Raw genomic sequence first — 16587 nt, forward strand, 5'->3', positions numbered from 1 at the left:
TTCAATCACAAAACAGCTGGAGAGCTTAGTTGGGTTAAATCAGAATTCCACTCCAAAGAACTGCTTATGGTCCCTAAAGCAAAGTCTGAAGTCCTTATATCACAGCCTGGCCTGATACATGGGTTGATAGAGAAGAGGGAGAAGACAGCCTAACACAGGGCCTTCTGGAAATATGAAAGATGACTTGTAACTCAGTGGATACTGAACGTTGGCGACACAATACAATATATATCATATTATAGTATCTGTACCACCAAGCATTCTGGAAGTTGACGAGGCAATACCATATATATGATATTATAGTATATGTAACACCAAGCATTCTGGAAGTTGACGAGGCAATACCATATATATGATATTATAGTATCTGTACCACCAAGCATTCTGGAAGTTGACGAGGCAATACCATATATATGATATTATAGTATCTGTAACACCAAGCATTCTGGAAGTTGACGAGGCAATACCATATATATGATATTATAGTATCTGTACCACCAAGCATTCTGGAAGTTGACGAGGCAATACCATATATATGATATTATAGTATCTGTAACACCAAGCATTCTGGAAGTTGACGAGGCAATACCATATATATGATATTATAGTATCTGTAACACCAAGCATTCTGGAAGTTGACGAGGCAATACCATATATATGATACTATAGTACCTGTAACACCAAGCATTCTGGAAGTTGACGAGGCAATACCATATATATGATATTATAGTATATGTAACATAAAACATTTTTAAGTTGACTAGACAAAAAAATATATTATATTACACTCTTAGAAAAAAGGGTTGCAAAAGGGTTCTACGACTGTCCCCACAGGAGCACCCATTTTGGTTCCAGGGAAGGGTTCTACATGGAACCCAAAAAGGTTCTACCTGGAACCAAAAAGGGGTTCTTCAAAGGGTTGTCCTAGGGAGACAGCAAAAGAACTCTTTTAATTTCTAGATAGCAGCTTATTTTCTAAGAGTGTACAGTATCACTAAAACTAAGCATTCTGACATATTGCATTCGTCAGGGTGATCCTCGAAGAGATGCTGGAGATCATTCACAGTTCCTGTCTGATAGGCACGGTTTACACAGGCAGCACATTTTGATATTTGGCAAACTAATTGGTCTTTCGACCAACTAGATCAGATCGTTTTTCCAATAACTGGGCAAAAGATCAGAAAACGGCTGCATGTGTAAACACAGCCTAACAGGCCTGCTGCCGAAAGGCCTTTATTGTGCCTTAATTGCAAACATAGTGTAGCGACTGTAACCCAACAATTAGCAACTTTGACAAGAGGTCTGGATCTCATGGTGTAACGGTTAAGTTATTGGTTAGGTTTGATAGTCACTGTGCTTGTAGTCTAATGACAATGGAGCATTTACAAGCTTGAAGTAGCTGAAAGAGAAACAGTATAGTGAGAACAGAAGGAGTAGAACTGGTGTTGACGCTGTACTCCAGGGTGGTCTCTGGGAAGGAGCTCAGCAGCGTGTGGTCCAGTGAGGTTTGGGTAAGTTAACAACTTCTCATGTGCATGTATGGTGTGTTTACCACACAGGTAAACCTACAATTGCATGCACAGGTCGTAGCACAGGTGAAACCATGCAGGTGTATGTGTGTGTGTGTGTGGGGGGGGGGGGGGGGGGGGGGGGGCGCAGCACAGGTGAAACCATGCAGGTGTGTGGGGGGGTCCATACCTCCTGGGAAGTGTTCATTGATAGACCAGTTGTCCACCTGGAGTGTGGCGTTACCCCCGTTTCTGGTAAAGCGTACCACATGGTACAGCCCGTCATTCACTGGTGTGCTATTCTCTCTCACGCTGATGTCCATTGTGCCGATGTTAAACGTCACACCAATCTTCCCATGTTCCTAGAAGAAAAAACAAAATCATAAATTTTGTGTTTTAAAAAGATATATATTTCGGAAACAATCTTTCCCGTGATGGACTTTTTGTTGTTGTTGATACATGACTTTTTGTCGTAGTGCATCAATTGTTTTGTTTAAAAAAACTCCAATCTTTTTGCTAAAAACGAGGTAATCGAATGAATAAATGCTAAAAGTGTATAACTTTATTGCTTAGAGTCTGTGGGAATGCCACTGGAAGAATCAAAGAAAAGCTAAGGAATTCAAGGTTTAATTCTCTAGCTCTCTTCGTTTATTATTCAGTCCTTGAATAATCCATTATATTAACCTTAAAGGCCCCCTTCTGCTGGATAACACACACACACACACACACACACACACACACACACAGTATATATATAACTGCAAAAATCAATGGTGTTGAATAAGCCAGAGTAAACAGAGATAAGCTAGATTAATGAGCAGTGAAGGCTCACAGAGTCACATGTTGGAAGAGAACAGATGTCAACGGGCAGGTGACCAATTCCACCTCCTCACTCCAAACCAACCTGTGATCGTCAACCAACCAGGGAGCAACCTGACTCTGTAGTGGCTAATGGGTAGAACTAAATGTCACCATCTGGATATAGAAGAATGACTGGTTCTATGGCATCCCCTTTGCATTTTTGCCAATCCGAAAGAATCTGATCCACACCACATTCAATATGTCAAGATCAGTCAATTATCTGCAATTCTGGTGATACTGATAATAACATTCCAAAATGTTACAAAATGACACACTAACGCTATAATCAGCATCAAATGAAATTGTATTTGTCACATGTGTAAACTAACAGTGAAACGCTTACCTACGGGCCCTTCCCAACAATGCAGAGAGAAACATAGAGAAATAATAGAAAATAGACAATAATTAACACATGGAACAAATACACATTGAGTAACAATAACATGGCTATACACACGGGTGGAGGTACCAGGTCGATGTGCTGGGAGTACCAGGTAATACCATGGCTATACACACGGGTGGAGGTACCAGGTCGTTGTGCAGGGAGTACCAGGTAATACCATGGCTATATACAGGGAGTACCAGGTAATACCATGGCTATACACACGGGTGGAGGTACCAGGTCGATGTGCAGGGAGTACCAGGTAATACCATGGCTAAACACACGGGTGGAGGTACCAGGTTGATGTGCAGGGAGTACCAGGTAATACCATGGCTATATACAGGGAGTACCAGGTAATACCATGGCTATACACACGGGTGGAGGTACCAGGTCAATGTGCAGGGAGTACCAGGTAATACCATGGCTATACACACGGGTGGAGGTACCAGGTCGATGTGCAGGGAGTACCAGGTAATACAATGGCTATACACACGGGAGGAGGTACCGAGTCGATGTGCAGGGATACAAGGTAATAACATGACTATATACAGGGATTTCCAGGTAATACCATGGATATACACACGAGTGGAGAGACCGAGTCGATGTGCAGGGATACGAGGTAATAACATGGCTATATACAGGGAGTGCCAGGTAATACCATGGCTATATACAGGGAGTACCAGGTAATAACATGGCTATATACAGGGTGTACCAGGTAATAACATGGCTATATACAGGAAGTACCAGGTAATAACATGGATATATACAGGGTGTACCAGGTAATAACATGGCTATATACAGGGTGTACCAGGTAATAACATGGCTATATACAGGGTGTACCAGGTAATAACATGGCTATATACAGGGTGTACCAGGTAATAACATGGCTATATACAGGGTGTACCAGGTAATAACATGGCTATATACAGGGTGTACCAGGTAATAACATGGCTATATACAGGAAGTACCAGGTAATACCATGGCTATACACACGGGTGGAGGTACCGAGTCGATGTGCAGGGATACGAGGTAATAACATGGCTATACACACGGGTGGAGATACCGAGTCTATGTGCAGGGATACGAGGTAATAACATGGTTATATACAGGGAGTACCAGATAATAACATGGCTATATACAAGGATTACCAGGTAATAACATGGCTATATACAGGGAGTACCAGGTAATAACATGGCTATATACAGGGAGTACCAGGTAATAACATGGCTATACACACGGGTGGAGATACCGAGTCTATGTGCAGGGATACGAGGTAATAACATGGTTACATACAGGGAGTACCAGATAATAACATGGCTATATAAGGTAATAACATGGCTATATACAAGGATTACCAGGTAATAACATGAGCTTCTCTCAACCTGCTGTTACTTCCCTCATACTTCCTCGAGCTTCTCTCCTGTTGATACTTCCCTCATACTTCCTCTGTAGTTTATCAAAGCTGGAATCACCTCCTCATCTGTATACAGATCATAGTCTATGGCCAGATGATAAATAGTATAGAGGCAGATGTGTTGTGCATTCATCCCCACTGATCAGAGAAAGGCCTGGGCCGAATCTAGGCCAGGGCTCTGAAGTTCATTTAGAAGACATCGGACAGGAAGTAGAAGATGCTGCACAGCGTTACTACAGTCGTTTGGCCAGTAATAACTGTAGGACTGAGATTGATTATGGAATAATTCTATATAATAACTTTTTTGAAATAATGCACATTTTCTAACTTTTGTTCGCTATCTTTTTGAAGATACAGGTTTTTGTAAGGGATCTGAATTTTAAATGCAAATGTAACTTTGAACAGGATGTATTTCAGTGTAACTTCCTGTTCATGTATTTAAACTGAGGGGAACATATGGAGTTCTTAGATAACACACATGACGAAACCGGGTGGAAACACAGAAAAATACATTTAGTCAGATCTTTTTCCCTGCTCTTTATGAAATTGGAATCAAAAGCGAGTCAGTGTATTTTTACTTTTTGATCATAGGCTTTCCTCTCGCTGGTTTCAACATTTTAGTAACATCAAAGAGCATGGTTGAAATACCACCCACATGTTTACACCCGCAAGCAAATGTTACCGTTTTGCACACAGCTTTCATTTAGTCTGAATCCTTCCCTCCTCTCTCATAGTACTAAATGTTAAAGTGATTCTCATTCAAAAAAACATTCAGAAATGGGTTTAATCTATAAAGTCACGGAAGCTTCAAATCTCCAAAATATTTCATTCCCAAAATAGGTTGAAAATGTGTTGTTTCCAAAGCAGTCAAATATCTAATTGAGATGATAGTGATGATATGTAATGATTAGCTTATTGAAACGCCTCCTCATTGAATTGTTCACTGTGAATATCCTTAAAATAAAAAATGTAAAAACCATAATTAGCTGTGAAATATGGGCAGGCTTCAAGGAGCATCAGGGGACTCCTTTAGAACAGTGAATGAAACCAAAGGCAACACTCCATCACCATAGCCCCTTGGAGATATTCTCCTAATGGAGCAGCCATTTAACACGCCTGACTCCGCGGCAAGATAAAGACAGGCGCATAACAGTGATCCATATCCTTTGGAGCGTGGCAGTGTGCTGGAGCACTGAACACACAGGGATGGCAGGGCGATTCCATGGTATCACCTGCACAAATTGATAAGTGTTTAAGAAATGAACAAGGCGCTCTGTGAGAGAATGGCGTGTAAAACTGCTGATAACATAATGGGAGGTTTGTCTGTAGAGATGGGAGCCGAGAGGGAAAATAAAGCAGAGATGACAAGTGTTTCATCAATGAAAGGCTGGGGTTAGCTAGAAGTCAACGAACAATAACAACAGACGGTTTGTTCTTCAATAGCAGCACTAACAATTTTCCGGCAAAGAGTGGAAACGTTTTTGCAAAGTTTGGCCACATTACAACAATGAAGTTGATAATACCGTAGTGTGATTATGAAAATATACTTTTCACAGTAATTAAGGGTCTGTCAACATCTTGCGTTGGGTATAAGGAAATTTGATGACATTAGTTCGTAATGGCAGTTACTCTGACCCAAGCCCACCGTGTTATTGATCTTTTCAACACACAGGAGACACCGTGTACAAGGACAAAGTGGTGTCTCAACTGACGTATGATGCAAGACATGGCACTGCCATAACAGGTAATAACAGTTTAGTGTAAAACAGACCCGTTGTGGAGGTCTTAGCAAGAAACATTCATACAAGCAATTGTCTCTAATGGATTGATTTATTATTCGCTTTAAAATACAAATTTGACAAGAATTTTGAACAATTATCAACAAAATGTGAAAGCCAAAAGGTATAAAACCCTAGTCTTTTCACAAAGGGGATTTAACTAATTCTATAACATTGAGACATGTAAGGTTGGTAGTTTGGTGTTCAGACAGAGAGAGGTATTTTCAGGTTCAAGCTCTAGCCCAGTGGTGACAGAATAATTTTTTTTTTACCAAAGAGGAGCCTTATTATTAACAAAATCAGAAGGACCAAAAAAGAGCATTTAACTCACCTCAACAGTATGTGTACCTATTTAGGTGTTCATGCATTATGCATGTTGGAAGCACGAGTGGGAGCCACAATTATGGGCTTAAACTAGGTATTAGGGGTTTAATCTAGGTATTAGGGGTTTAATCTAGGTATTAGGCCTTTAATCTAGGTATTAGGGGCTTAATCTAGGTATTTGGGGTTTAATCAAAGTATTAGGGGTTTCATCTAGGTATTAGGTAAACAATAGATGAGTAAAGATTTATTTATTTTTTAATAACATCTGCGAAGCTATATACAGGTGGTACAGAGTCAATGTGCGGGGGCACCGGTTAGTCGGGCTATTTGAGGTAATATGAGATTAGTTAAAGTGACTATGCATAGATGATAAACTGGGAGTTGCAGCTGTATAAAAGAAGGGTTGGCGGGCGAGGGGTTCCGAGTGGCGCAGCGGTCTATGGTAATGCATCTCAGTGCTAGAGGCATCACTACAGACACCCTCGTTTGAATCCAGGCTGTATCACAACCGACCGTGATTGGGAGTCCCCGGGTTCTTAAAGGTTACATGTGTTTGAATAGGGCCTGTTCTACGATCATGTGTTTGAATAGGGCAGACTGTGGCTCATGTAGTTTATCTTCAGAGAATATGTGAAGAAATGTTATTACTTAAAATAAATTGACAAAAAACTGAAGATCTCGTACAACGTTGTGTCGTCTACTCCCTTCACAGAACAGCGCAAACTGTCTCTAACCGGAAATGAAAGAGTAGTGGGAGGCCCCGGTGCACAACTGAGCAAGAGGACAAGTACATTAGAGGGTCTACTTTGAGAAACAGACGCCTCACAAGTCCTCAACTGGCAGCTTCATTAAATAGTATCCGCAAAACACCTGTCTCAATGTCAACAGTGAAGAGGAGACTCCAAGATGCTGGCTTTCCAGGAGTTCCTCTGTCCAGTATCTGTGTCCTTTTGCCACATCTTACTATTTTATTTTTATTGGCCAGTCTGAGATATGGCTTTTTCTTTGCAACTCTGTAAATTAAGTTTTTCATTTTTTTTTTATTTTTTTTTTACATCTGCAAAAATGTTTTTAAAAAAAACGGTTTGTTTTTGCTTTGACACTATGGGGTATCGTGTGTAGATCGTTGAGGATTTTTTTTCTTATCTCATCCATTTTAGAATAAGGCTGTAACTTAACAAAATGTGGAAAAAGTCAAAGGGTGTGAATACTTTCTTTTAAGGCATGTGTGGTAGCCAACTAAACTTTTCTCCACGATTTACAGTGGAGTTTAGTCGGCTACCTGCAGGCCCACTGAATTTATCTGTTAATGTAGTCACCTCGGTTTTAATTTTAAGCATCTTTTAATCCTTCGCTTGTATGTCACAATTGCAAATACAAAAACGTTGTATTTGTCGTCACCTTCGTTTTTAACTTCGTCACAGAGACAGATAAACATCTTGATGCTAGTTTTAGTGGAGATCTGGTAGGGGAAAAACACATCTAACAACACACCAAGCTTTTCTAGGAATGGTGTGAGGCAGTTGGTAAAATATCAACCACTCTTCCATTTATATTGTAACCGAACTTAACATATAATACTAAATGGAGTACCACAGATTTACGTGCAGAGTAATATGAATTGCCCTGAGACCTCGTTGGGAGAGAAAACAAAATGGATGGGTCTGAACATTAACTGGAATCTGAGAAAAGGTTACTAGTCAGGAGAAGGTCAGCTAAATGTATCATTAAAATAAGATAGAATAAGAGAGGGAGAAAGAGAGAGGGACGAAGAAAGAGAGAGAGCATGAGAAAGAGAGAAAATTAGAGAGAGAGAAATAGAAAGAGAAAGAGAGAAAGATAGAAGAGAGAGAAAGAGAGAAAAGAGAGAGAAAGAGAGACAGGACAAGAGGGAGAGATAAAGCACAGAATCATACTCACTAAATGAATACTTAAAGACAACTTCACGTCTTCCACATCAGCCGACTAAACACTGCATCGCCGCAAAACATCTTTCAAGCTCATGACTTTGACAATCAGCAGTAACTAACACTCTCACGGAGAGGGGGAATGAACCAGCAGTCACTCCCTCAACACTCTCAAAGAGAGAGGCAATAAACAAGCCGTAACTCCCTCAACACTCTCACAGAGAGGGGGAATGAACCAGCACTAACTCCCTCAACACTCTCACAGAGAGGGGGAATGAACCAGCACTAACTCCCTCAACACTCTCACAGAGAGGGGGAATGAACCAGTAGTCACTCCCTCAACACTCTCACAGAGAGAGGCAATAAACAAGCCATAACTCCCTCAACACTCTCACAGAGAGGGGGAATGAACCAGCACTAACTCCCTCAACACTCTCACAGAGAGGGGGAATGAACCAGCACTAACTCCCACATCACTCTCACAGAGAGAGGCAATAAACCATATGCTATCATCCACTAACCGTCTCCAAACTGGCATCAATGGGAGATGAAGAATAGACATTCACATACTAACACTCAGGAGCTCCCGTGGCTGTGGCTTATGGAGATATCAAAGGTGTTGATGAGGCAGAACGAGCATTTTAATTCACTGTCTGCTGTTGCTGTTGTTGCTGCTGCTGCCACTGTGGCTGTGCTTGCCAAGCCAGGCAGTATACTGCGAACACAGACAGATGCCAGGCCATTTTAATCTGCTGAGAACTTGCTGGATCGACAGTCCTCGAGAGGAAAGGAATGGAGGGAGAGAAAAGGTGAGATGGAAGGAGAGAGAAAGAGCTATAGAGAGAGAGGGGGGAGAGAGAGAGAGAGAGAGAGAGAGAGAGAGAGAGAGAGAGAGAGAGAGAGAGAGAGAGAGAGAAAGTGAGAGGAGAGAGAGAGGAGGGATGAAGAGGGCGGTAAGAGTGAGAGAGCTGGATGGAGAGGTGGGAGAGTATTCGAAATGACCTTGTATTGAATCTGAAGTGCTGACCATAAAGTATGGTTTACACAGGACAAGACAGGACAGAACAAGACAGGACAAGACAAGTCAGGACTAGACAGGACAGGACAGGACAAGACAAGACAGGAAAGGGCAAGACTGGACAGGACAAGACAGGACAAGACAGGACAGGACTTGACTGGACAGGACAAGACAGGACAGGACAGGACTTGACTGGACAGGACAAGACAGAACAAGACAGGACAGGACAGGACAGGACAAGACAGGACAAGCCAGGACAAGACAGGACAAGACAGGACAAGCCAGGACAAGACAGGACAAGACAGGACAAGACAGGACAAGACAGGGCACTCACTGTCACTGACACACACAGGCAGGAACTGAGAACAAGGATATGTGCGCCACCATCATAACTGATATTCAGCTATAATGCAAGTATCACTATTGACAAAGCTAATAATTTATAAGCTCTTCCTTACATTGTGGACGGCTGGGAGCTATATCAAACTGGGGATGAAAACTATCCCTGAAGAAGTCTCATTCTAGGTTCCTTTATCCACACTGTATTTATTCTACCTGGAGTAGAACTGCCAATAGGTTTGTTCAGGAGCAGTGTGAATAAGCTGTTATTTTAATCAAGTATTTTCTCCTATTTCAGTCATGATTGTGTTAGCACCACATACAGAGTAGCATTCATTCAAACTCACTCTTCCCTTCCCTGCAATTTGTCTCCCTGTCAACACTGTGATTTGCGGAAAGAAATCAGAAAATAGATCAAGTTGTTCTGCAGCTTAAGGCAATGGGTTCATTTGAATAGCCAGGTAAATATTGACAGCTACCTCTGAATACTGAAATGGTTTTATTAGAACAACCAGGTAAATACTGACAGCTACCTCTGAATACTGAAATGGTTTTATTAGAATAACCAGGTAAATACTGACAGCTACCTCTGAATACTGAAATGGTTTTATTAGAATAACCAGGTAAATACTGACAGCTACCTCTGAATACTGAAATGGGTTTATTAGAATAACCAGGTAAATATTGACAGCTATCTCTGAATACTGAAATGGTTTTATTAGAATAACCAGGTAAATATTGACAGCTACCTCTGAATACTGAAATGGTTTTATTAGAATAACCAGGTAAATACTGACAGCTACCTCTGAATACTGAAATGGAACACAGATCTGAGAAGAATATAGTGCAATATTTATTTTTTATTTAAAACTTCTATCCTTCTTGCTACTTGTTATTATGGTAAAAACTCCATTGCGCCTTCAGAGAAATGTAGTAGTGATTAATAGTGTGTTGTTCCGATTGATCTCTTTTGCAGTGACCGCCAATTCAGGGGCTCCATTCAACTGTACCTGCATTGCAGTAATGACACATACAGTTGAAGTCGGAAGTTTACATACACCTTAGCCAAATGCATTTAAACTCAGATTTTCACAATTCCTGACGTTTAATCCTGGTAAAAATTCCCTGTCTTAGGTCAGTTAGGATCACCACTTTATTTTAAGAATGTGAAATGTCAGAATAATAGTAGAGAGAATGCTTTATTTCAGCTTTTATTTCTTTCATCACATTCCCAGTGGGTCAGATGTTTACATACACTCAATTAGTATTTGGTAACATTGCCTTTTGTTGATTAACCTGGGTCAAATGTTTCGGGTAGCCTTCCACAAGCTTCCTACAATAAGTTGGGTGAATTTTGGCCCATTCCTCCTGACAGAGCTGGTGTAACTGAGTCAGTCACTGGCTTTATCAATAAGTGCATTGAGGATGTCGTCCCCACAGTGACTATACGTACATACCCCAACCAGAAGCCATGGATTACAGGCAACATTCGCAGTGAGCTAAAGGGTACTTTCAAAGGTGCGGGACTCTAACCTGGAAACTTAAAATAAATCCCGCTATGTCCTGCGATGAACCATCAAACAGGCAAAGCGTCAATACAGGGCTAAGATTTAATCATACTACACCGGCTCGTCGGATGTGGCAGGGCCTGCAAACTATTACAGACTACAAATGGAAGCACAGTCGCGAGCTGCCCAGTGACACGAGCCTACCAAGACTAGCTAAATCACTTCTATGCTCGCTTCGAGGCAAGCAACACTAAGGCATGCATGAGAGCATCATTTGTTCCGGATGACTGTGTGATCACGCTCTCCGTAGCCGACGTGAGTAAGACCTTTAAACAGGTCAACATTCACAAGGCTGCGGGGCAAGATGGATTACCAGGACGTGTGCTCCGGGCATGCGCTGATCAACTGGCAGGTGTCTTCACTGACATTTTCAACATTTCCCTGATTGAGTCTGTAATACCAACATGCTTCAAGCAGACTACCATAGTTCCTGTGCCCAAGAACACAAAGGCAACCTGCCTAAATGACCACAGACCCGTGGCACACACGTCCGTAGCCATGAAGTGCTTTGAAAGGCTGGTAATGGCTCACATCAACCCATTATCCCAGAAACCCTAGACCCACTCCAATATGCATACCGCCCAAACAGATCCACAGATGATGCTATCTCCATTGCACTCCACACAGCCCTTTCCCACCTGGACAAAAGGAACACCTACGTGAGAATGCTATTCATTGACTACAGCTCAGCGTTCAACACCATAATATCCTCAAAGCTCATCACTAAGCTAAGGAACCTGGGACTAAACACCTCCCTCTGCAACTGGAACCAGGACTTCCTGACGGGCCGCCCACAGGTGGTGAGGGTAGGTATTAACACATCTGCCACGCTGATCCTCAACACTGGAGATCCCCAGGGGTGCGTGCTCAGTCCCCTCCTGTACTCCCTGTTCACCCACGACTGCATGGCCAGGCACGACTCCAACACCATTAAGTTTTCTGACGACACAACAGTGGTAGGCCTGATCACCAACAACGACGAGACAGCCTATAAGGAGGAGGTCAGAGACCTGGCCGGGTGGTGAATAACAACCCATCCCTCAACGTAACCAAGACCAAGGAGATGATTGTTGACTACAGGAAAAGGAGCACTGAGCACGTCCCCATTCTCATCGACGTGGCTGTAGTGGAGCAGGTTGAGAGCTTCAAATTCCTTGGTGCCCACATCAACAACAAACTAGAATGGTCCAAACACACCAAGACAGTCGTGAAGAGGGCACGACAAAACCTATTCCCCCTCAGGAAACTAAAAAGATTTGGCATGGGTCCTGAGATCCTCAAAAGGTTCTATAGCTGCAACATCGAGAGCATCCTGACCGGTTTCATCACTGCCTGGTAAGGAAATTGCTCGGCCTCCGACCGCAAGGCACTTCAGAGGGTAGTGTGTATGGCCCAGTACATCACTGGGGCAAAGCTGCCTGCCATCCAGGACCTCCACACCAGGCGGTGTCAGAGGAAGGCCCTGAAAATTGTCAAAGACCCCAGCCACCCCAGTCATAGACTGTTCTCTCTACTACCGCATGGCAAGCGGTACCGGAGTGCCAAGTCTAGGACAAAAAGGCTCCTCAACAGTTTTTACCCCAAAGCCATAAGACTCCTGAACAGGTAACCAAATGGTTACCCGGACTATTTGCATTGTGTGCCCCCCTCAACCCCTCTTTTTACGCTACTGCTACTCTCTGTTCATCATATATGCATAGTCACTTTAACCATATCTACATGTGCATACTACCTCAATAAGCCTGACTAACCGGTGCCAGTATGTAGCCTTGCTACTCTTATTTTCAAATGTATTTTTACTGTTGTTTTATTTCTCTACTTACCTACACACACACATACATTTCTTCTCCGCACTATTGGTTAGCGCCTGTAAGTAAGCATTTCACTGTTGTATTCGGCGCACGTGACAAACAAACTTTGATTTGATTTGATTTGAGTCAGGTTTGTAGGCCTCCTTGCTTGCACACGCTTTTCCAGATCTGCCCACAATTGTTCTATGGGACTGAGGTCAGGGCTTTGTGATGGCCCAAAATCTTGACTTTGTTGTCCTTAAGCCATTTTGCCAGAACTTTGGAAGTATGCTTGGGGTACTATTAAGTACTCCCTCAGAGATATAAGCTTCCAGTTTGCCATTAAAGACAGGTGTGAACAGTTTCATTTCTAACGGTCATCGCAATCAAAGGACATCCAAACAACCAAAATACAACATTCTTAAATGTTGACAAAATGCTGATAAAATGTTTATAGATCTTAAATGTTGACCACTGGCTTGCTTTACCAAAATCATGTAAAATATGCTGTATTTTATGAGTGGGGATGTGTATTCAACAGTGGAAAGGTAAGAACATGGTAAATAGCCAACAAAAACAGGTGGACAGCTGCATCCTAAAATGGCGACCGGAGGATGGACGAGTGGGTGTGTTGAAGGAGTGGGTGTATGAAAAGCAAATCAGCTAATTGGCATCTGGTGCTTTTTGCTGGGCAGCTGTATTAGCTCATATGTTAGCTCATATGGAAAAAAAAGATTCTCACATGATTTTCTTTCAAACAATGTAGATGCCACCTTGATGCAAACAGTACCGGTCAAAAGTTTGCCCCCAACTAGGGCAGGGTAGCCTAATGGTTAGAGAGTTGGACTAGTAACTGGAAGGTTGCAAGTTCAAACCCCCGAGCTGACAAAGTACAAATCTGTAAATCTGGAATCAAGTAGTAACCTCAACAAATGTTATAGTTTAGATCCTTTAACGTTTTATGGCTGCAGGGGCGGTATTGAGTAGATTGGATGGAAAGCTGCCCATTGTAAACAGCCAGCTCCTCAGTCTCAGTTGCTAACATATGCATAGTATCAGTATAATAGTATTGGATAGAAAACACTCTGAAGTTTCTAAAACTGTTTGAATTATGTCTGCAAGTATAACAGAACTCATATTGCAGGCAAAAACCTGAGAAATTCCACTTCCTGTGGATTTTTTCTGGGGGTGGCAGATTTTCAACCAAGCTCTCATTGAAATTACAGCGAGATATGGATGAGTTTTGACTTCCTACGCCTTCCACTAGATGTCAACAGTCAATAGAACTATGTCTGATGACTCTCATGTGAAGGGGGGTCGAATGAGACAGGAAATAGTCACCACTGCAAAGAGTTGACCATGCTTTCACCATGCGCGCTTACAGGGGAAGGACCTGCGTTCCACCGGTCATCTGAAGTCATTCTAATTCTCCGGTTGGAATGTTATTCAAGATATATGTAAACAACATTCTAAAGATTGATGCAGTACATCGTTTGACATGTTTCTACTGACTGTTACGGAACTTTTGGACATTTCGTCACGTTATAGTGGACGCGCTTTGTGACTTTGGAATTGTTTACCAAACGCGCTAACCAAAGCTAATTGGACATAAATAAAGGAACATTTTCGAACAAATCAATTTGGCTACTGTTCTGAGTGCCGTCTCAGATTATTGCATGGGTTGCTTTTTCCGTAAACTTTTTTTGAAATCTGACACAGCGGTTGCATTAAGGAGAGGTATATCTATAATTTAATGTGTATAACTTGTATAATCATCTACATTTATGATGAGTATTTCCGTTGAAACGATGTGGCTATGCAAAATCACTTGATGTTTTTGGAACTAGTGAATCGCCAATGTAACTCAGATTTTTTTATATAAATATGAACAATACATGCATGATGTCCTATGAGTGTCATCTGATGAAGATAATTCAAGGTTAGGGATTAATTAAATCTCAATTTCTGTTTTTTGTGAATGCTATATTTTGCTGGAAAATGGCTGTGCTTATTGTGGTTTGGTGGAGACCTAACATAATCGTTTGTAGTGCTTTCGCTGAAAAGCCAATTTGAAATCGGACACTTTGGTGGGATTAACAACAAGATTAACTTTAAAATGATATAAGACACATGTATGTTTTAGGAATTGTAATTATGAGATTTCTATGGTTTGAATTTGGCGCCCTCTATTTTCACTGGTAGTTGTCATATCGATCCGGTTAGCGGGATTGCAGCCATAACAAGTTTAAAGCAGCCAACCTTTGCCTTGATGATATCTTTGCACAATCTTGACATTCTCTCAACCAGCTTCATGAGGTTGTCACCTGGAATACATTTCAATTAACAGGTTTGCCTTGTTGAAAGTTAATTTGTTGAATTTATATCCTTAATAAGTATGAACCAATCAGTTGTGTTGTGACAAGGTAGGGATGGGAAACAGAACATCGCCCTATTTGTAAAAAGACCAAGTCCATATTATGGCAAGAACAGCTCAAATAAGCAAAGAGAAATTACAGTTCATCATAACTTTAAGACATGAAGGTCAGTCAATCTGGAATATTTCAAGAACTTTGAAAGTTTCTTCAAGTGCAGTCACAATAACCATCAAGCGCTATGATGAAACTGGCTCTCAAGAGGACCACCACAGGATAGAGAGTGGACTCAGAGTTACCTTTGCTGCAGAGTTCACTAGAGTTACCAGCCTCAGAAATTGCAGCCCAAATAAATGCTTCACAGAGTTCAAGTAACAGACACATCTCAACATCAACTGTCCAGACGAGACTGCGTGAATCAGGCATTCATGGTTGAAGTTGCTTCAAAGAATCCACTACGAAAGGAAACCAATAAGATTAAGAGACTTGCTTGGGCCAAGAAACACGAGCAATGGGCATTAGACCTGTGGAAATCTGTATTTTGGTTTGGAAATCTGTCCAAATGTAAGATTTTTGGTTCCAACCGCCGTGTCTTTGTGAGAAACCGAGTAGGTGAACGGATGATCTCTGCATGTGTGGTTCCCACCGTGAAGCATGGAGGAGGAGCTGTGATGGCGTGGGGGTGCTTTGCTGGTGACACTGTCTGTGATTTATTTAGAATTCAAGGTGCACTTAACCAGCATGGCTTCCACTGCACTCTGCAGCGATACGCCATCCCATCTGGTTTGTGCTTGGTGGGATTATCATTTGTTTTTCAACAGGACAATGACCCAACACACCTCCAGGCTGTATAAGGGCTATTTGATCAAGAAGGAGAGTGATGGAGTGCTGCATCAGTTGACCTGGCCTCCACAATCACCCGACCTCAACCCAGTTGGGATGAGTTGGACCGCAGAGTGGAGGAAAAGCATCCAACAAGTGCTCAGCATATGTGTGAGTTCCTTCAAGACTGTTGGAAAAGCATTCCAGGTGAAGCTGGTTGAGAGAATGCGAAGAGTGTGCAAAGCTGTCATTCTATCGGAAGGGCTAGCTGAGTTCTATCTTAAGGACTGGCTGAGATCAATTGGATGGACTGGCTGAGTTCTATCGGAAGGGCTGGCTGAGTTCTATTGCAAGGACTGGCTGAGATCAATTGGATGGACTGGCTGAGTTCTATCGGAAGGGCTGGCTGAGTTCTATTGCAAGGACTGGCTGAGATCAATTGGATGGACTGGCTGAGTTCTATCGGAAGGGCTGGCTGAGTTCTATTGCAAGGACTGCACACTA

The 16587-nt window shown here is 42.1% G+C and overlaps 1 protein-coding gene across 1 annotated transcript in view; it reads right to left on the reverse strand.

Moving 5' to 3' along the window:
- The window catches only part of LOC139383366 (neurexin-3a-like), a 599057-nt gene that overhangs the window by 89700 nt on the left and 492770 nt on the right, over positions 1-16587 (reverse strand). The window contains exon 21 of the mRNA XM_071127881.1: positions 1699-1870. Coding sequence (XP_070983982.1) covers positions 1699-1870 — 172 coding nt within the window. The remainder of the gene's footprint in view (positions 1-1698; positions 1871-16587) is intronic.

Source organism: Oncorhynchus clarkii, chromosome 25 (genome assembly GCF_045791955.1).
Source record: "Oncorhynchus clarkii lewisi isolate Uvic-CL-2024 chromosome 25, UVic_Ocla_1.0, whole genome shotgun sequence".
In the NCBI taxonomy this organism is placed as follows: Eukaryota; Metazoa; Chordata; class Actinopteri; order Salmoniformes; family Salmonidae; genus Oncorhynchus; species Oncorhynchus clarkii.